The sequence below is a fragment of the Catharus ustulatus genome, chromosome 6 (assembly GCF_009819885.2).
Source record: "Catharus ustulatus isolate bCatUst1 chromosome 6, bCatUst1.pri.v2, whole genome shotgun sequence".
Classification (NCBI taxonomy): Eukaryota; Metazoa; Chordata; class Aves; order Passeriformes; family Turdidae; genus Catharus; species Catharus ustulatus.
Window position 1 is genome coordinate 49,376,146 of NC_046226.1, and position 19,847 is coordinate 49,395,992.

Consider the following 19,847-nt stretch of genomic DNA (forward strand, 5'->3'; position numbering starts at 1 on the left):
TAACAATGAGAAGTGTGTGTTGAGATTTGTGTCTAAAATGAGCTTTGTTTATCATTTCAACTAACTTGGTCAATAAAGAGTGAGAGTTTACTCTCTGAAAAAGAGGTGGAAAATGAATGTTTCATGTTCTGGATTAGTTTGTTTTCATCTCATTAGGGGTAGAGTGAAGGGACTATGACATGAGAGGGTCTTCTGTTCAGAAATTACTGCAACAGAAACTGCCTTAGTTGCAGAACTTTGGTTTTTGTGGGTGACTGGTGGTGGGGAGAGACCCTTGAAAAGCAGAGATGAATAAAGGGGGCTTAGCCTGGAGCAGCATTAAATAGAAACTTTTTTTTTCAAAGAAAAATGTCTCATATGTTACTTCGCTATTAGACACCTATGGGTAAAGCAATTTTACTTCAGATCAATACCTGCATTTTCAATCTCCTTCTTGAAAGGAGACGAGTTTCCAGTCATTTTCCATGTCTGTAAGCCCGAGATCACTGGTAGTATATATTCCATACTTGGCAAAACTCCTGAAATGAATTATTGCACACCTATACTTAAATGAGATACTGTTCTTTCCCAGATTAAGAAATAACTCAAATACTGTTGTGCCCAAGCTGGGAATTCACCTCATCCCCTTTCTTAGTCTGATTTTCTTAGATTGCAAAATTGTGGAATGTTTGTGCTTGCATTCATAGATATTTACAGTTACAGGGCAGCCAGTATGGGGTTGCTTTTAATCTTAATTGCATCAGCATGTGCAAACCAAGAAATACTCTCCAGGCCCTTCTCAATGTCCTGTGTTTCCCAGTGTGCACGTGCTACCACTGTTTATTGCTAGGCCAAGAAGAAATACTGTGTTCAAACCCTCCTCCACATTCAGAGGCAGATTTTCCTCTCTGTTGCGAAAGCAGCAGTGTTGGCTGCAGCTCATTTCTGTGAGCCAAGGGTCGTGACCTGGAGTGCAGGGCAAGGGGATACTGGAAGGCAGGGCTTGGGCTATTCTCTGCTGGAGCCCCCAGCTATGGCTTCGTCTCAATTCCATGGGGAGCTTCAGCACTGTTGTCACTGCTGCTGTCCTTATTGGACACTAAGGGATGCACTCTGAGATCTAAAGAATCCCTCTAGCACCTGCTTTCTTGCTAGGTCCTCATGTTTTGCAGAAATGTTGGTTTGTTGGAATGTGAAACAGTGTAAGACTCAAAACATCCTCTATGCTCCAGAGTGTGTGAGCTCTTGTAGGGGAAAAGTTCCTTAGGTCAGATTTGAAGGCAAAGCTTTGTTCTAAGTCCCTGGGCAAAGTGCCACATGCCTGTACCCCAACTTACAGGAGTCATTTTCCTTGTTTTTAAAGAACCAAAAAGGTGACAGACAAGGCTACTTGCAGCCAGCAGCAAAGGAACTTAAGCTGCCATGTACTGCAAGGATGTCATCAGGATGTGAACAGAGTTGCAGTACAACACAGCATTCCAGTCCCTGCAGTAGCTGAGTTCTTACACTGTGAAGCATCAGGTTCAGGGGGGCCAGGGGACAAAAATCTGTGCTCCCTGCTTTTTGCAAGGTTTCCTAGTTGATTGGGTTAGGGTTTAGATTCTTGTTGCAAATTGTTCCATTCTGAGATAAATCACACTACAGACTGTCCTGCTGCTCCAGGCCTGTCTATGGAAAATGTCTCCTCTTCCCTTAAGCTAATTTTTTTTACTGAAGTCCAGTAACACCCGAAGAAGTTACTGTTTACACTTCATTAGCTTTACTGCACCTCTTTCAACTCATGCCTCTCCCCTGCAGCTCCAGGAGCAAATTGTTTACACTGGCAGAGTCGTGAGAGGGGCAGCCACCCTTAACTCTCCTGAGGGGAACGTAAGGTGCTCTCCTAGACTTGCTAAATCATTTGCAAGGCCACACAATGGGGACACCTCCTGCACGCTCACTCTCCAGTGTAGCTGCACTCAGCCCTGGGGTTTTCTGCAAGGGAAAGGGTTGTGTCAAGCTGTTAATCAAGGGAAGCTAGCAGGCTTTAAGCTGGGAGGGCACAGTGGGTACTTAAACAGTGAACCATGCCAAGTGATTTAAAATCCAGGAGAATTGTGGCTGTATGGATCTGGATTTCCCCTTAGGTAAAATGTTTACTGCTGTGTCCAAAACTTTTCACCTGATCCCCATGGAGCCGCTGTTTGCAGCAGGGTGGGTGGAGTCCCTCGAGAGGGATCTGTGAGAGCAAGCCAAGGCAAGATGAAGCCATTCAGAGCCTCTTGCTGGTCTGTGTGTTTGTGCTACGTTAGAGCATTATCAGCAGGGGTGTAGGTGCATGTGGTTTGCTTTGTAATGGAGTTACAAGCAATGCTTCACATTTTCCATTTTGCTAACTCTGGAATTCATCTGGCAATCCCAGCACACATAGGAATTTCATTTAGCAGTTCCTGCAGCCTTTCTGGTAACCCAGCTCACCGTTCCTTGTGCACAGACACAGACCTGACCTCGTGTTTCAATGTGCAGACAGCCAAGCATCTTCCCCTCTGAGCTCTGTGCAGTTCAAGATCCAAGCATAACTGTCACCCTTAAGACAACAGTAACACTCTTCAGCCTTCAAGGCAGTTTGTCAGTCTGTTTGTTATGAGGAGCAAATAGTCCCAAGGACAGCTGAAGAAGTGCCATATACTCTCTAAAAAATTGTGTAACAGGAGCTATGAACTTTCAGTAAGGACAAGGGCAGGTTTCCAGTAATGATTTCTGTGTTGGGTGTGCTGATGGGGATTTCCCAACCATGGACATCCTTTCCAGCTTCCTCTTTTGAGGGGTTTAAATTGCTTATAAATACCCTCTAAGTCTGAGAGCACATGAGACAATCTCCATCTCCTTTGGCTTTGCTGTTCTGCAGTGGTAAGTGACATTCTGAATTTGTGAGATGTGTGCAGTGTTTTGAGCTGGTATTTGGGAGCAGGACTAATGCTTTAGCACATGGAGCTTCTTTGTACTCATGACAGAAGCAGCAGGGAGTGCTAAAATGTGAGTTTCTCATCTGCACCTGCTTTTTTTGTGGAGCTTGTGGTTGCACAGAGGGCACCACTCCTTGCAGGGGGAGAAGGGGGTCCTGGGCAAGCCCTCAGCGCTGGCGCAGCAGCTGGGCACAGCTGGGGGTGTGGTGGGTTCTCAAAGGTGCTCCAGAACTGCTCATCTCTCTCACTGTCTCCCAGCTCCCTGTCAGGCTTGGCCAGGAACCATGAGGCTCTGGATCTGCATCGCGTTGCTCTGCACCGTTCTGTGTGCAAGTGCTGAGAGACCAGCGTTTGTCCGAGGAATGATCCGACGTGGACAATTTATCCGGGATGCCGTGGGAGGTAAGCTGCTGTTACCAGGGGCCCTTCCCTCAGCAACCTCCTCCCCAAGCACAGGTTACAGCAGTCAGTGGTGCAGCCCTCAGAGCTGAGAAATCCACAGCTCCATCTCAGAGACCCTGCTGGTTTCTGGCCTTGATCAGCCCCCACAGGTGTTTTCTGTGGGCACAGCCCTGTGCAGAGACTGATGTGGAGCAGTGCCTCACTCTGTTCCTGCTCCTTGAGCCTTTCAGCTCCTGGCTGAAATGGCACTGAACTATTTCTGCTGTGACTCTTTCAAGTCCACATCATCTCCGTTTCTCTGCTTTCTTCAGGGGCAAAGGATATGTACAGAGCATACCGGGACATGCGTGAGGCAAATTACAAAGGAGCCGACAAGTATTTCCATGCCCGTGGGAATTATGATGCTGCCCGGAGAGGACCTGGGGGTGCTTGGGCAGCAAGAGTGATCAGGTAATGGAGCGTGCTTGGCTTGTTAACAGGGAGTTATTAGGGATCCAGGCATTCCAGTGGAGAGAGGTCCTTTTTGACTTGTACGTAGCTTTGTATCAGAAGGATGGCAGAGGGGAAGGGAAGTAGTTCCCATGCGGACAGCTGCTCTCTATAGAATGGTGCCACGGGAGTGTGTGCCTTTCTTCTTGTCCTCTCAAGAAGGCACATTCCTCTCTCTGCATTTCTCATAAGGAACTCCCTTTCATTGCTGGTTCATTTCCCGACGTAACAGACTAGGATTCCACTGCGGGCTCTCAAAGGCCGAGTGCGTGTGCTTGCATCTCACCTTGAGCTGCCCTGTGGAAACTGAGTTTCACGAGTGAAGGAACCAACACAAGGCTGTCGATGCAGTCTGTTCAGTTGGCATTTCTCCCTCCCCACAGCGACGCCCGGGAGCACTGGCAGAGCAGCGTGAGCGGCAGAGGCGCCGAGGACACCCGGGCGGACCAAGAGGCGAACGCGTGGGGCCGGAGGGGCGGGGACCCGAACCGCTACCGCCCCAAGGGGCTGCCCAGAAAATACTAGCGCTGTAACGAGCTCCTGTCACACCTCCCTTTGTACAGCCGAATAAAGAAATTTCTCTTGGAACTGTTCCCTTCGCTGCGAGCGTCCATCCTCCCGGGCGGGCGGGACTGCGGGGCGGCGGTGTCGGGGCATCACGGGGGCTGTCAAAGGGTCGCCCTTGGGACCTCGGGTGCTCTGGGAGCGGGGGGGAGGTCCTGGCGGGCGGATCCCGGCGCGATCCCGTCACGGTCTGGTTGTGATCCTGTCACCATCCCGGCGCGATCCCATCACGGTCCGGTTGTGATCCCGGCGCGGCAGCGGCCGCCGGTGGGCAGGGGGCGCTGTGGGGCCGCGGGCGCCGCTCTGGCCGCGCCGCCGCCTCGCTGCCCGCGCACGGCTGTGGGGCCACCATGGACCGCAATCCGTCGCCGCCGTGCAGCGATGCGGAGGAGGAGGAGGGGGACGCGGTGGGGAACACGGTGTACAGCAAGCACTGGCTCTTCAGCGTCCTCACCCGCCTTATCGAGGTGCGCGGCCGCCGGGAGGGAGCGGGCGGCGGGCCCGGCGTCGGTCAGCGCCGGGTGGGTGCGACCCGACCGCTCCTGGGGCCGGGGGGGACACGCGGGGACACAGCGGGGACCCACAGGGGACAAACCCGGGGACACGATGGGAAAACAGATGGGAACCCAGCGGCTCCCGGGCGGTGCCGGGGGTTCAGCCGGCTCGTTTCCCCCGCCCCGCTGTGTCCCAGGTCATCGCCCCCGCGGAGCCGGATCCCGCCGCCAGCCCCGAGGGAGCGCGCACGGAGCTGGACGAGGAGATGGAGAATGACATTTGCAAGGTGTGGGACATGTCCATGGACGAGGTAGGAGCCTTGTGCGGCAGCTCGGGGCGGTGTGCCCCGAGTGTTCGGCCAGCACGGTGCTGGCAGTGGGAGAAGGCAGGGAATCAGCTCTCTCCGGTGTTTTGGGCAGCGTGAGGCGGCACAGCTGGGCTGGGGCGGCACCAAACGGGCTCCGCATGGAGCCTGTGCTGGGAAGGGCAGGGGCAGGACAGCAGCTGGAATTCACAGCCTGTGTCTTCAGCATGTGGGTTACGCAGGCTTATTTTCCTTTAGGAATTGTCATACATCCTGATGGTAAGCACACCTTTCTCTGGTAAACAGCCTTTCAAAGTTTAGCTGCAGACTTGCAGTGGCAATATAACACAGGTTCTTGGTGTTTTTCTCAGCATTATCAAACGCTGGAATAAATTTTCTCTCTCTCTCTATATATATATATGTATATATGTATTCATTTAAGCATTATTATTATTTTATTCCCTAACTTGTTGCTCAGATCTTTAAAATGAACATGGGATATGGGTCTTTTACTCCCGAATAGAGAACTAATCTTGTTTTTTTAATGTGGTGAAATGAGGAGGAGATTCCCTCTTTTGTGTGCTCCAGTCAGGTGCTAATGGCAATCCCTTCTCACTTGCTTCTTTTTTGTATGTTATGGTAATGTCATGTCTTAAAACTGAATTCTGGTTGAGTGTCTGTTTCTGTTGAGATAGGGAGCAATTTGCATTTTCTTGCTAGTGTGACTTTTTGGTTCATTCTTCAGCAAATCATTGGCATGCTGAATCACCAGAGTGGCTTGCTGGCCTTCTCTTACTGAAAAACAAGGATTATTGGTATTAAGTGTTGGCAGATAACGAATTTCTTGTAGTGAGTTTGTCATCTCTTTGATCCGGTCCTTGTGCTGTGGGAACACATTTGATTTTGTGTTTGGAAATTGCAGAGGTCCATTTACTTCTCCATTCACTTTGTCCACAGGATGTTGCTTTATTTCTTCAGGAGTTCAATGCCCCTGATATATTCATGGGAGTTTTTGCCAAGTCCAAATGCCCTCGCCTCACTGTAAGTATGGGCTGTCAAAAAGCTGTTCTGTATTAGTAGCAACAGTAGATAGCTCTGTACCTGCATTTACATTTATATCTCTTATCTCATTGCACATATAATGTAAAAAGGGAACCATGAGAAAACACAAAATCAAATATAAAATGCTTTTTCACTGTTTTTTACATGGTTTAATCAGTAAGAATTGTGGCGATGCTGAAGCTGGTACATGTCTGCTCACACATCCTCATCTAGATACAGCAGTGAAGGACTGAGTTTACCAAACATAGTTACAAGACCTGTTACAAAACCCAGCAGTCTGGCCTCTTTTTCCTTTTGATTTGTTTCACGATTACTGAACAGAAATGCTCATGAATTTGTTTAGTCAGACCTGCAAAAGTGTGGTGGTTTGACTCTGGCTAGAGGAGAGGTGCCCACCAAAGCTACTCTGTCACTCCCCCCCTCAGCTGGGCAGGGGAAGAAAAAATACAACAGAATGCTCATGGGTTAAGATAAGGGCAGGGAGAGATCACTCACCGGTTGCTGTGATTTGTCATGGACAAAACAGACTCCACTCGGGGAAATTAATTTATTACCAATCAAATCAGAACAAGATAATGAGACATAAACACAAAAAGTAGTCTTGGGAATTGTTAAGACACCAATACTTTAATGTTTTTTTAATTTTCCACTTGTTATGATGTCGCTGATTTCCAGCTTGTGCTACACAGTGCACTGCAGGACTCAAGACAGGATTTTCAAAGGTATTCAGTATTGATGTAAATCCTCTTTCTCAGAAGTTACCAGATGCTTTACTCCAGGAGATGAGTAGAGACAAATAGAGCTTTGAAAGTTTAATACTTTGTCTTTGGAGAGTACAACCCAAATTTGCAAGTGAGTGCAAATTGGCTGTCACAGCTATTTTCATGAAATAGTGTCTGCTGGAGTAGTTGTCTGCTGTAATTTAGCAGAAGTAATAGCATGTTAATAATTAAGAAAACAATCTTAGTGGAGAGAGTTGATTTCTGACTAAGTTGCTGCAAACTGATGACTCACTTTGTTTTAGCACCAGACACCTGCAGGTATTTCAGAGCTCTCTGGCCCCCTTTACACGAGTGTGTGTCCTCTTAATGGTTATCTTGGTATGAATATCCTAATGGGATGCACTGCTTTGGGGTGTGTTTTTTATTTTATTTTATTTTAGAGCTCTTTAATCAGAAATGGGGCTTTGCTGGAAGCTGGTATTAAAATCCCTTTCTTTTGTGAGCAAGTGGCTATCAGTGAGGGTCACATTTACATAGTGATATTTTAGGACTCCTTTTTGCTTTAATAACAGGGCTGTCAAATTAGCTTCAAAACAGTATACAAAGAATAGGCAAGCAGAGCTGATTTCAAGATACATGTGCTTTTGTGGGACACCCTAACACCTAAATATCTGCACAGTACTTGGGTGTGTTTTAGGCTAGCCTGATAGAACAGAAAAATCTGTATGGAATCTGTGGGAAAATTTGTATCTTTGTCATGAAATCAGTTGGTCACACAGGCTTGGAAATCAAACTGGAAAACATCTTTGAACCTCTCTTACTTTTGTCTTATGGCTCTGGAAGTGAAATTGTGGACTTGCAGTTGTCTCATTATACTGTGTTTTGACTTTCCAGGAAATCTGTGTGGGAATATTAGGGAATATGGCCTGTTTCCAGGACATCTGCATGTCCATCAGCAAAGACGAGAACCTTGGGTAAGTGTCTGTGTGCTTTGTACATGAACAGGTACTGCTTGCCTGGACTCACAATCAGGAAATGCATGTTAGATGAGGATCTAAGCTTGCCCGCCAAGCCTCATCTTCATTCATAACTTTTGGCTGGAAAGTGCTCAGGAAAGGAAGAAAGGACACAGACCACTATTTTTGGAGATTTTTAATCGCCAGTCAAGTTAGTTTCTAAGTTTGGTGGTCTTGAGATACTGGAAGTGCATGCACGGTTAGGAAAAGCTGGCTTAAATCTCAGAACATATTTGTATGGTTGTGCAATCAACCTTTTTATACCTTTTTTAAAAATAAAGATGGATTTTACTAACATTTCCCCCCCTGCATTTTCTCCTTAAAGCCAAGTGTTACTGCAACGTTTGTGTGATTCAGACTCCCCAACTCTTCTGGAAACAAGCAGGTAGGACAGCTCAGAAATTAGTGCATCATTAGTGTGGTTCTGCTATGCTCTGAGGCCTGGGGAGAAAACTGACAAGTGGGCTCACTATTTTATTATCCTCTCATCCTTTCCTTTTATTGTTTCTGAATTGTTGTGGAATCACTGTGGAATTGCTGTGAGTGGATTCTCGTTTCCACTGTCATTGTTTTGGATTTGCAAATGTACAGCTAAAAGGAATGAACTGGCTTCTAATTTGTTAAATGGGGAATTCTTGCCTAGGTTGTTGTTAACCTGCCTCTCCCAGCCTGAGGTGGCCAATGTCTGGGTGGAGAGGATCCGAGAAAATCCTTCTGTGTACGACTGTGTTTGCTTTATCATGTCCAGCTCTACAAATGGTGAGTTGCCAAAACAAGCTGGGAGGTAGTGGGTGTTTGCAAAAGGAAAATAAGAGCTGAAGTTTACAATTTCAAAGACAAATGTTTTCAGTTAGGTTAATTTCTTTAAAATAAAGGAAACATCATGAGTTTAAAGAACACCAAAACAAACTTGCCCTTCCTTTGCAGGGTTATAAATATAAATAAAACCAGGCAGAAAAGCACTCATAGAGAAAGAAGAAAGCTCTAGGGAGGAATCAAAATATGTTTAATTGAAGGAATTGTTATTTGCTGCAATAAAAGAAAGTACATAGTCCTCATTCAGGGATATACATACGTGATTTTTGAACCTGGAACCAAGACCTCATTTAATTTATTTTTTTAAAGTCAGATATGGGTTTTCTATTTTTAAAACTAGCATATCTGTGGAATGTGAACTAGAGGAATGATTCAGTTACTCTGGTAGCTGAATACTATGCAGGCTTTGGGTATGCAGACAGTGCTACACAAATCTCTCTTAGCACTAATTTAGCAAAAACTGCACCAACCACCTAAAAATGGAAATATTTTGAATAGCATTTATGTTTAACATCCAGCTCAGCTGTTGTCATTTGTCAAAGAATCCTAATAATACAACTTTTCCAATTTTTAAATCAATTTTTAAAATGCAAATTCTCAGAAATACTGCTCCATCCAATTGAAGCAACAGATCTGTTTAAGTAAAATGCAGATTGGCAAGTGGAAGTTAAACACAAAACTATATCTTGGAACAAATCTTGAAAAGTTCTACTTCAGAAGCAGGAGTTAGCACTTTTCAGGAACATGGAGTCTCTTTGCAGAATAAAATTACTGCTTCACATGTGGCATTGACAAGGTAGGAGGTGTCAGTGGGCTTTCCAACAATCCCAGTGCATCAAACTCTTTACCTGGTCTATGCCACATAAAGGGATTAAACATAGTAACCAGTAGTGGGTCATGAAGAAAATTAATTTATTTCAGTCCTGAATTTACTCTGAATACTTGTATATACTACCATTTTGTGAGCTAATTTTTGCTCTTCATTTGTAGTCTTGTTGAAATAAAAATAATATTCTCTCTTGCGCAGTTGACTTGCTGGTGAAAGTGGGTGAAGTGGTGGACAAGCTCTTTGATCTGGATGAAGAGCTGATGCTGAACTGGATCAAAAATGGCTCTTGTCGCTCTGTGGGACCATCTGTTGATGATTCCCCTGAGGAACTTCCAGACTTTAAGATTGTGCCTTGTATACTTGAAGCAGCCAAGCAAGTCCGGTATGGGAGATTTCTTTTTGGTTTGATGGCTGGGGAGGTTCCTTATAACTTTGTAAGGCCTGTGCCCAAACATCTTGCTTTGAGTGGGAACAGCACAGTTTGACAGATCACTGGGATATGTTTTCCTGGACTTATGGTTTGAAATGAGTCAACGTGTTTGCTTGCAAAGGGAATGGCAGCGATTGCTGATGGGCTTCTCTGTGTCCAAAACACAGAATATAAGCTCAGTAAACAGCACCTTAATTTGTCTTTTTGATGTTTGTTCTGTGTAGATCAGATAACCCAGAAGGATTGGATGTTTATATGCATATCCTGCAGCTCCTGACCACGGTGGATGAGGGTATCCAGGCTATTGGTAAGAACCTGGAATTGCTGTGTGTGAGGGGGGCAAGAGAGGCTGTAACTTCTGGATCACCACATATTTATTGGGGAGAACAGGAATTCACATACTTGGATTAAATTTATTGGGTTCTCTTTGTTTCTTTCTCAAGTGCAGGCTCCTGATGGAGGAAAAGAGACTTGGAGTTTGCTTTATGACCTCGTTTGCCAGGAGCTTTGCCAGCCAGATGATCCACCCATCATCGTGCAGGAGCAGAAGACTGTGCTGGCCTCTATTTTGTCTGTGCTGTCTGCTATGTTTGCTTCACAGACAGAGCAGGAATACACCAGGATGAGGAAAAGCAAGTCATACTTTTTTCTCTTTTTTTTTTTTTCAAGTTAATATTAACATTTGGCTTTATGTGGGTCTGGAAAGTGGTTCAATTCAGTGGCATTGCATACAGTAAGACTCTTCCCTGGTTACTCAAAATCACAGGTAGCCCAAAGTTCAGTTACTGGGTGGGCTGTAAATTCTGAGCTGTTAAAGTATCAGAATCTACAGATTCTGCTCAGTCTTCTCCATTGGGTGAAATTATTTTTGCTAAAATATAGTAATACATTATTGCATTGTTATTTTATACATAACATATAGCACATATATTTTTATGCAGTAATTTTTAATTTTTTTAGTAGGGGGAGATTCTGCACTTACTTAAATCCCTCTATCATATCTTACTTTTCAGTTTTTTGGAATTAAAAGCCTGTCTTGAGAATATGAGTCAGGGTGACCTGCAGCAGAAAGATGCTGTGCAGTTTGGTTTGTCAGATAGGATTGTCTGGATGCAAATTTAACATACTGCCCTCACTGGGTACTACTATAGACAGTTTCCTTCTCCTTACACTGGCATATAGTTTTTATAGATACAGTTCAACTTGCAGGAAAAATGATTGGGTTTTTCTACTACATTTCCACTTGCTTCTTTAAAACTGTCTTAGAGTAACAAAACAGAACACTGTCAGAATATACATTCCTCTGGCTTTTGTGTAAAATTTGATGGTGTATTTCAAAATTGTATCACCTTGAAAGGATGGACTAGAATTTTCAGTGTTAAAGTTCACTGTTCTTGTTACTTTGTATTAAGATATGCCACTGATTGGGAGCTTGATTCGTATTTTACAATACATGGAGGGCTGTGGAAAGAGAGCTGTGGAGAACTCCAAGGAGTCCGAGCAAGAGCAGACTGGAAGGACTGATGTAAATGAGGAAGATTTCCATTTAAAAATTTTGAAGGATATTTGCTGTGAATTACTTTCCAATATGCTTCAAGAACTAACCAAGGTAAGAATAAACAAAATTATAGTAGGGATTTCTACAGGGTGGGTAAGAAAAAAGTATTTACTATTACTGTGGACATTTTTCTATGCAAGTTCAGTTGCTAACTGGGAATTGATTAGAGACTCAGCCAGAAGTAGCAACATGTGTGGGAGATGGGAGGAACACGGTTTTTCTGAGGTGCGTGCCAAGAATGATAAATTCTGTACATATATGTTGCCCTTTCGAATGAAAGTCAGTTTATTTAAGAAGAGGCAATACTATCAATATATAATCTCACCTTCTCAGCTGGACTTTTTAATTATGGAAGCATTCAGGTTAAGAGACTTGTGATATGTGAGCTTTCACACCTTTTTGTATCAGCTATGTCTGGTATTCTCTGAGAACTGTAAGTTCTGATTCTTTTACCCATTTTAAGAACAAAGTACATTCTGTAGATGTTGTGTACAGTTTTGAGTTTGTTCTTTCAACAACTGTTCATGACATGCTGGTTGTATTTCTGATTTTCCAGGAGAATACCTTAGAAGGATTGCACCAGGGACACCTGAATGAAGAGACATGTTCCTGTGCTTTTCAGAACCTCTTACCTCTGTATTTTGCTTCGGTGAGTATGTGACAAGGTCTGTGACACAGCTGAAAAAATGCTCCTTGGGTGGCAGGACCTTTCCAAATCTGATATACAAACAGGACAGGATTGCTCAGGCACAGGTGAAACACCATCCAGTGCCAGACAGTCTAACCCCCTCTGTCTGTTCTGCCTCACTTCAGCTAGAGCTTTGCTGAGATCATCAGCTGATGCCAGGGTCAAACTGCTGATGTGAATGGATGCCTGAAAATTTATCCTAGCTGAAAATTTGTTCTATATATTTTTCTATATATTTTTCTAGAAGAATTATTCTAAATTTTTTTCACAGGGAATTTTTCTCTGGATGAGCAGAGTTTCTGTGTTTCTTTTAAACAAGAAAGTAAGGGTTTGAGGAAAGTGGTACTGTTTCAAAATTTAGACCAACTGGAATTGTGGGATTTAGGAGGAAAGTAGCTACTGTGGGGCATTTTCCAGTATTCATTGCAGTGACTCTTGCTGACTGCTCATATTTGGAAAGCACAGAAGTAGTAAGAGCCCCTGTGGCAGTATAAGAATTTTCTGTTCCATGGAAATTGGTTTTGGGCATTTTTTTCTCCTTGTGTGTGTTTTTTATTTCCAGGTGGAGAGTTTCCTTGAAGTCTTGCGTGAGGCTGATCAGACACTTGCTGACAATCTAGAAAAACGTTTCCCAAGCCTGAAAGTTCACACCTAAGAATGTACATGAAATATTTTCCTTCCTTGGATTGAAGGTTCTCGACTGCTTCATTACAGCATTTCAGAGATCAAGTTTTCAGTAAATGCAGGACAATGAGGCAACCTCTTTACTGGCAGTTGGCTTTTAAGAAATGTTCTGGGTAGCCCTGATTAACCTAGGGTTAACCTGGTTCTGCAAGGGGAAGGAAATGACTGTAAATCACTTCTGCATCTTCCATCCTGTTTGCTTTGGTAATTAGAGACTGTTGATTTCCAATTGCTCTCTTGCAGAGCAGTTTTCGTTGAATAGCTCTCAATTCTATGCTTTTCAACTGAAGTTGAAGCAGCAAAATGAATGAAATGCACTGAGTAATTCTTTAACATGGTGCTGGTTTCTTTCAAGTTGCTGTTGGCAAAAGGAGGATTGCTCAATAGAAATCCCCCTCAAGCAAGTTAAATTACAGAGTTGTTTGGGGATTTTTTTAGATCATATCAATACTTTGAGCAGGTGCTGTAACAGAAATATTTCATTCTGCTCCTTTCAAATCTTCACACTTCTACTGAAGCATCATCTTCACTGTAGCTCTGAGCTGTGGTGTCTCAGTCCTGTGCAGTTCAAGGGATTTGAGAATATTGTTACCAACGGTCTGTGCTGCAGCTTCCAGCCATTGCAGGTAACTACCCACAGTTAAGAGTGGCAGGGCAGCTATGGATTCAATCCCTGATATACTTGCAGACCCTTTTAGTTTTTTTACAGCAGTCTGTGCTTCAGTTTAGGAGTGCAACATATCAGTTCTTTCCTTCTTGATTTGTTGTATGAATTATCTCAGAATGGCATGAGAAATGCCATGCTTTCCATGGGGGAGCTTAGGGTACTAAATTGCAGGAGATTCAGAGTATAATCTCCTAAAACTTCCACTTTAATTATATGATGTTTTAACTGCATTGCATTTTTAGATCCTGTGCAGTGCACCTGAGAGGTTCTGAGTCTGAAGAGACAGCACAGCAGTACATCAACTTCCCTGTTTCTGTAAAGGAGAGTGGAAAACAATTGGTCTTTATAAAAGTTTGAGGTATAAAAGCAAATGGGAACCAGAGCATAGAGAATAACTTAGTGTCACATGCACACATTCCCTGGCTCTCCAGGTTTCACAGACTTCAGTGTTGTGCTGGGCCATGTTGTGTTGCCAGAGTTACCTGGACATGTGGTAAAATACAGTATGTGTATATGTATATATAACCTTTCCATCCCAACCTCCAGTTTTCAAAACCAGTGCAATTCAATCATCCTCCTGCCAGCAGCATCTTAGTTGTTAGCAGGGAATCTGGAACTGCAAATACCTGACTTGTGTCACCAAAAAGAATTGCCATGGTTTATATCAATTTTTGTATGCTATGTTTGTTGGAGAAAACTGGTGACTGTGATTCAGATAACAGCATTTTTCATACTATTTGACAGTTTTGGGATATTTTCTTAAACCTACAGATTTGTAATAAAGCTTCTCTTTTTTAAAAAAAACCTATATGCTTTTCTTCATTCTAGTGTCAATTAAATTTTCTGAGCCACTGGAAATATCTGTGACCCTTAAGTGTATCAGTTGTAAGAGGAAAATCAAACCTCTTCATAATGTCTCTTTGCTGTAAAATATGCTTTCCTTCACTGGATATTTATTTTAGCTCTTGTTTTTTTGCATAGTCATTTTTATGGTCTGGAAGTTAACATGTGTCTCATCCCATAAACTTTTTTTGGGCTTAGTTTGTCCCCAGCTGTATCATAAGTGTCTTCCACCATAGTGAGCCATTATTTCTGGTGTGCATCTTCTGAAATTTGTCACCATTGAAATTCTGCAGTAGCTATATAATGTAATATAGAAAAAAAAAGCTGAGACAGAATCTGTTTAATTTTGTTCCTTCTCCTTTTCAATACACCAATATCCAGTGTTGGCTGGTGAGCTGTTAAGTGTTACTGATATCTGGTGCCTGTCATGCGACAGAAAAAATGACTGATGTCAGTGGGACGTGTGGGAGCCCAGGTGGGTCCCATCCTCCTGCTCATCTGCAACAGAAGGAGCTGTAGGAATGGTCAGCCAGCCTTGCTTCAGCAGGATGATAATTCAGGTATACTGGGAATTTTTGTCCTTGATAACCCCTGTGAAATGGAGATTGGGATTCCCTCTTAGGCCACCCCTTGTGCGTGGGTGCGGCGCTGCCTTGGGGAGTGAGAGGCTGGTGCCAGGGTGAATGCAAGGTAACTGTGCCATGTTTGTGGGGTTCAGAGAGGGAAGAAAGTATTTGTGGGAGTAGGTGAATGATGTGTTTGGAACTGGTGCAGGTGTGTTTCATCATTCTGCCAGCAGGGACCTCCCTTGGTCTGTGCTTCATGAGCAGCATGTGTTTGGGGTTTGGTGGGGCTGGGGAGGGCAGGGAGGGTTTGGGAGGTGGTTGGGTTTTGAGTTTTGTTGGTTTTTTTTTTTTTTTAATTCACTCTCCTAGACATGTTTTGACACCCACTGGCAAGCCTGGGCTCTCTAGGCCAGTTGACTCAGAATGGTTATCTGTCTGTTTACAAGCAGGTGAGCAGCTTTCTTCCAGACCAAAGATCTAATTAACTCCAGAACATCCTGCTTTGGGGAGAAATGAGAGGTACTTGTCGCTGGTCTGAGCAAAAGTGGGTATCTGAAGCAATGAACTAAAGCAGCAGGAGCTCAATCCTGCTTGGAGCTGGATGTGACTTGTGGCATGAGAACAGTCATAGAAAATGGAGCAGAAAGCAGACTGGAAGGCCTTATTTTATGTTAGTCTTAATAGATCCATATAATAATTTCATTCAAAGATAGGATTCTAACATTCTGTTGACTCAATGCACATTTGGCATCTTTATCCCACATTGTAACTCTTTCCTGGTGGGACAAAGCGCCACAAAACCAAAGAAATTTGGAATGTGGGGAAAAAAACCAGTGGCATTGAAATGCTTTATGTGCTCCTTTGGCAGCACAAGGAGGTGGTTGCTGATATCCTAATGCTTGCCCAATATTCGTGATGCAAATTAGTCCTTTCTGGTAGGCTAAACCATGAAACCTAAAAAGCTCTTTTCTGTGCTTCTCCATATCCCTGTCACTCTGCTTGCTTAATTTGCTGTCACTACTATTTTAGTCCATATTTTGTCTAAGTGCTGTGGTGAGTCCTTTGTAGGATGAAACTGCCCTATTTTAAACACCTGTCACTGAAACTAAGTGGAATCCAAAAGAAATAATAAGATAAAAATATTTTATGAAGTATCTTAATAGTTTATTTTATTTGCATTAAAAGGTATGGAGGTGTTACTTTGGTTTTGTTTGGAAAATCTGTGTTCTTTCTCACTACCTTTATTTTGGCTGCTACTGGGAGTTACAAAAGCAGCAGTCTCTCTTCTATTTTTCACTGAATAATTTGCCTTTTTTTTTTCCCCAGAGCAGAGTCTTTTGGTCACAGCAGTTCCCAAATGTACCCTTTTATTTCCCCCTCAAAACCAAATGTCCTTTTTCAGTGCTCACCATTTACTTTTTGCTTTGTTGACGATGATGATGAAATTCACGTGCTCTGCCAAAGTCAGTGAGAAAGGAAGAACCTGATACACCTGGGGCAAGGACCAGTCTGCTGTGATATGATACAATTTCCCAAGACCCCTTGATGTGAAGGCAGGCCCAGGCAGCCACATGTGTCATCCCTGCAGTGAGCAAAGCCCCTCAGTCAGAGCCGACAGGGCATGAGCTGAGCGAACCTGACATCACCAGCATGGCAAAACAAACCAGGTTATTGCCAACAGCTATCAACAAAGGTTCTGCAGTGGGAAATTCTGCTCCTACACCTCCTTTTGTTTCCTCTCCCTGATTCACTTGCAAAAAGAACCCCATTTTGTAATGCAAGGAGCTGACATCTAAGATGGGTAAGAGAATGGGTTTGCTTCTGAGTTGTTACTGTGGAGAAAATGAATGAACCCAGGGAAAAGCCAGTGGGGCTCCATTTTTCTTTCTCCCAAGTCATTGCATGTGAGCTGCATGTCTTAGTGGCTCAGTAAAGTCTGAGAGTTGAATTCCATACAAAGGCTACTGGGAAGGAGCTTGCAAAGGAAAGGTAACAATGGTAGGAGGCTGTGAAGAGAAGACAGTAATAGTAGAGAAAGAAAAAAGATGAAGAAGAGATACTGGAGGAAGAAGGAAAATAGGGAAAAACCTGGAAAAATCCTGACAAAGAGGATAGATAAATAATAAGTGTGACATTGAAGGGGAAAGGTATTACATACCAGTGATTATGTTAGCATTCTAGAGCTGTCCAGGTGGAATAGCTGATGTACAGTCATCTATCAATAGTCTAATGCTGATCACATTTTCTGTTTTTAAAACTGAATTTCCTTTGCAGTTTCTCCTGCTCTTATGGAAATGAGACAAGCTTAAGGTGAACATGAGGTCTTAAAAACCACAGCAGGTGGTCTGATGAATATTGCTGGATTTTTTAAAACTTCTTTTTTTAAATTCAACCACTCTCCCCTTTGTTTTTTGCTGGCTGGGTGAGGCATCAGGGAGCCAAATCATGATGGAGGTGAGGCAGTCAGGTATTGCAAGCCCTTGCCTGGCATAGGTTTTGAGCATGACAGAGGCAAGATGTGAAAGCAGAGTCCTGCAGGTTGGTGCTTATGTTGTCCACTGGTCTGCAGCAGCCTGCAGCCTGCTCCTGGCACAGGCACAGTGACTGGCTTCATCTTTGTGCCCATGGTAACTTAAGTCCCATGTTGATCCTTCCCCAATTTATGTCCCTCCATCCAGTTTCCAAGGAAATCTCAGAAGAGCAAAAGCACCTTGGTATTCTGTGTTGCAATAGTGGCAGTTATTTATTCTGTGCTTTAGGTTATGCAAACTTCATTTTAATTTTGCAGTTAGTTTGTATCAATATTATTTTTGTTGTCATGTATATAATTTTTGGCGACAGCTCTGTTTAAAGAAGATGTAACTTTACAAGCCATCTGTTAGCCTTACATAGAAAGGAAATGCTTATGTCAATTATACCAGTGAAATCAGAAAAATAATTTCCTGACCTCCAGTAGTAGAGCAGTCACCCTATCTTCTGTCAATAGGAGGATATTGAAACACACAGGAAATACGTGCACACTTTTATCCTGCCCTGCAATACAGCCACAGTGCTGCATTATAATTAGCCAGTGATGTTAGAAGGTTTCATTTTCCATTAAAACTTCTTTGTAGTGCAAGGACTCTTTTATTCAACATCAGAGAGTTTCCTCATTAGTCAGGTGGGGAGGCTGGACACAGAAACCATATGAAGACATTTTGAGTTTATGCCAGCCTGATTAGTGAAGATTCTGGTTTAATAAGTTAAGAGAGTAAAAAAGAAGGACAAACACTTCAGATTAGGTGGGAATAAAAAAACCTGCAAAATTAATCCTTTTTGTCATTTTGGAGGAAGCCATTATAGTGGCTGGATGAAAGTAAGAGCAGTAGTGGACAGAAAAGGCTGGAATAATGAGTAAGAGAAAAATGAATGGACAAAACATGGAAGAGCAAGGGAGGAGTCTGATTTTATGAGGTTAGTAGATAGAAAGCATTTATGAGTAGACAAAAAGAAACACAGGAAATTGCCTATGAGCTGACAAATGATGTTAGGTACAAGGAAAGTGTTTGAGAGACATAAATGTATTGACACTGTGTAGTGTGAGCTGCTCTCGTGGGAAAGTCCCAAGCACAAATGAAGGGAAGATTTGTCCTTTTCCTTCTTCCCGTATTGGAGAGGTTGTCACAATCCTTAAAAGAAGATGGGAGATGGATGCAAAATATACAGGCTTTGAGTTGCTCTGAAAAGGGGTCAGAGTTGTCAAGGCCAATTCCTGAACAGTCCATGTGCTTATGGACACAAGCAAGACCAGCCAGGGGTAACCCTGAGAGGCAAATTTCTTGCAGCTTTCCTGCTTCTCCAGCCTTTCTGGACACCAGAGGAGCTGGGTGAGGACAGCATCCAGCAGTGTGTCTATGAGCCCCTATGTCCTTTTGAGCCCACCCTGCTCACTTCCCTCTTGTCCAGCACTCAGTGATGAACATAAGGGTCAGAACCAGATCTTTTATTGCAGCGTTGCCAGTAACTTTAACCAACAGATCTGCAGTCAACCTCCACGATGGAAATATTGAAAATAACCACAGTGCTACTCCACAGCTGTCAGCTTTTTTATTAGAAGAGCTCTGAATACTGCAGTGCCATCTGGGAGGCAGACTCATTTCTTGTCCACAGTGTAAAGGTTGAGGGTACTTTGTTGCTGCTCAATGTGACACAGCATGATGTGATTCCCCACACAGGGTAAAGGAAATGCTGTCATGATTTAATTAACCAGTTCTGATCTGCTGATCCCTGAGTTTACTTAGACTTGAAAGAAGTAAATATAATTAAATTAAACAAAGGTCTTCCTTCCCACACATGCTCTGGGTCCATTTGCTTCTTCCATGAGGTAATGAGGTAACAAAAAGCTTATGAATAACAGGCACAGTGGTCTTTGTTGTTGTTGTTGTTGACTTAATGCAGAAGGCTGGCAGGGGGAATATTATGCACAGGTGCAGTATGCATGGCATCAGAAGATGACACATGGGTGTTTGAAATGAGTTTTTAAAAATTTGAATTCTAGTGTTGGGTTGCAAAATGATACAAACATTGTTTCAGCCTGTTGCAGGCCAAGGTAATTTTGACAAAAAGTGGTAATGTTTGAGTTGAACTCTTATCATAACAGAGGAAAGAGGCAAAAGAGGTTTGAATTCAGTTCTTGGTTTATCCAAAGGCTTTTTTTAATTGCCTGGAGCTGTGCAAGCCCTTGGTGCCTCAGTGTGATTCTGCAGCAGGTCTGGGTGGTTTTCCAGCAGCCAGAGGTGCCTGGGTGGC

The 19,847-nt window shown here is 43.5% G+C and overlaps 2 protein-coding genes across 3 annotated transcripts; both read left to right on the forward strand.

Annotated features, from left to right (window-relative positions):
* Nucleotides 1-1,864: 1,864 nt before the first annotated feature.
* On the forward strand, nucleotides 1,865-4,522 carry LOC116997839 (serum amyloid A protein-like). Of its 2 annotated transcripts, none has more exons than XM_033062968.1 (4): nucleotides 1,865-2,868; nucleotides 3,183-3,326; nucleotides 3,638-3,776; nucleotides 4,199-4,522. In XM_033062968.1, exons 1-4 carry the CDS (start codon nucleotides 2,826-2,828, stop codon nucleotides 4,338-4,340), a joined length of 468 nt encoding a protein of 155 aa, XP_032918859.1. In that variant the 5' UTR covers nucleotides 1,865-2,825; the 3' UTR covers nucleotides 4,341-4,522. The 2 variants fall into 2 exon arrangements, with proteins under 2 accessions (XP_032918859.1, XP_032918860.1); XM_033062969.1 differs by having other exon boundaries at nucleotides 2,800-2,994.
* A 146-nt stretch (nucleotides 4,523-4,668) lies between these two features.
* On the forward strand, nucleotides 4,669-14,439 carry SAAL1 (serum amyloid A like 1). The gene is made up of 12 exons (XM_033063600.1): nucleotides 4,669-4,846; nucleotides 5,071-5,184; nucleotides 6,136-6,219; nucleotides 7,857-7,936; nucleotides 8,304-8,363; nucleotides 8,622-8,737; nucleotides 9,822-10,005; nucleotides 10,278-10,360; nucleotides 10,497-10,685; nucleotides 11,466-11,662; nucleotides 12,168-12,260; nucleotides 12,862-14,439. Exons 1-12 carry the CDS (start codon nucleotides 4,730-4,732, stop codon nucleotides 12,952-12,954), a joined length of 1,410 nt encoding a protein of 469 aa, XP_032919491.1. The 5' UTR covers nucleotides 4,669-4,729; the 3' UTR covers nucleotides 12,955-14,439.
* Nucleotides 14,440-19,847: the final 5,408 nt, after the last annotated feature.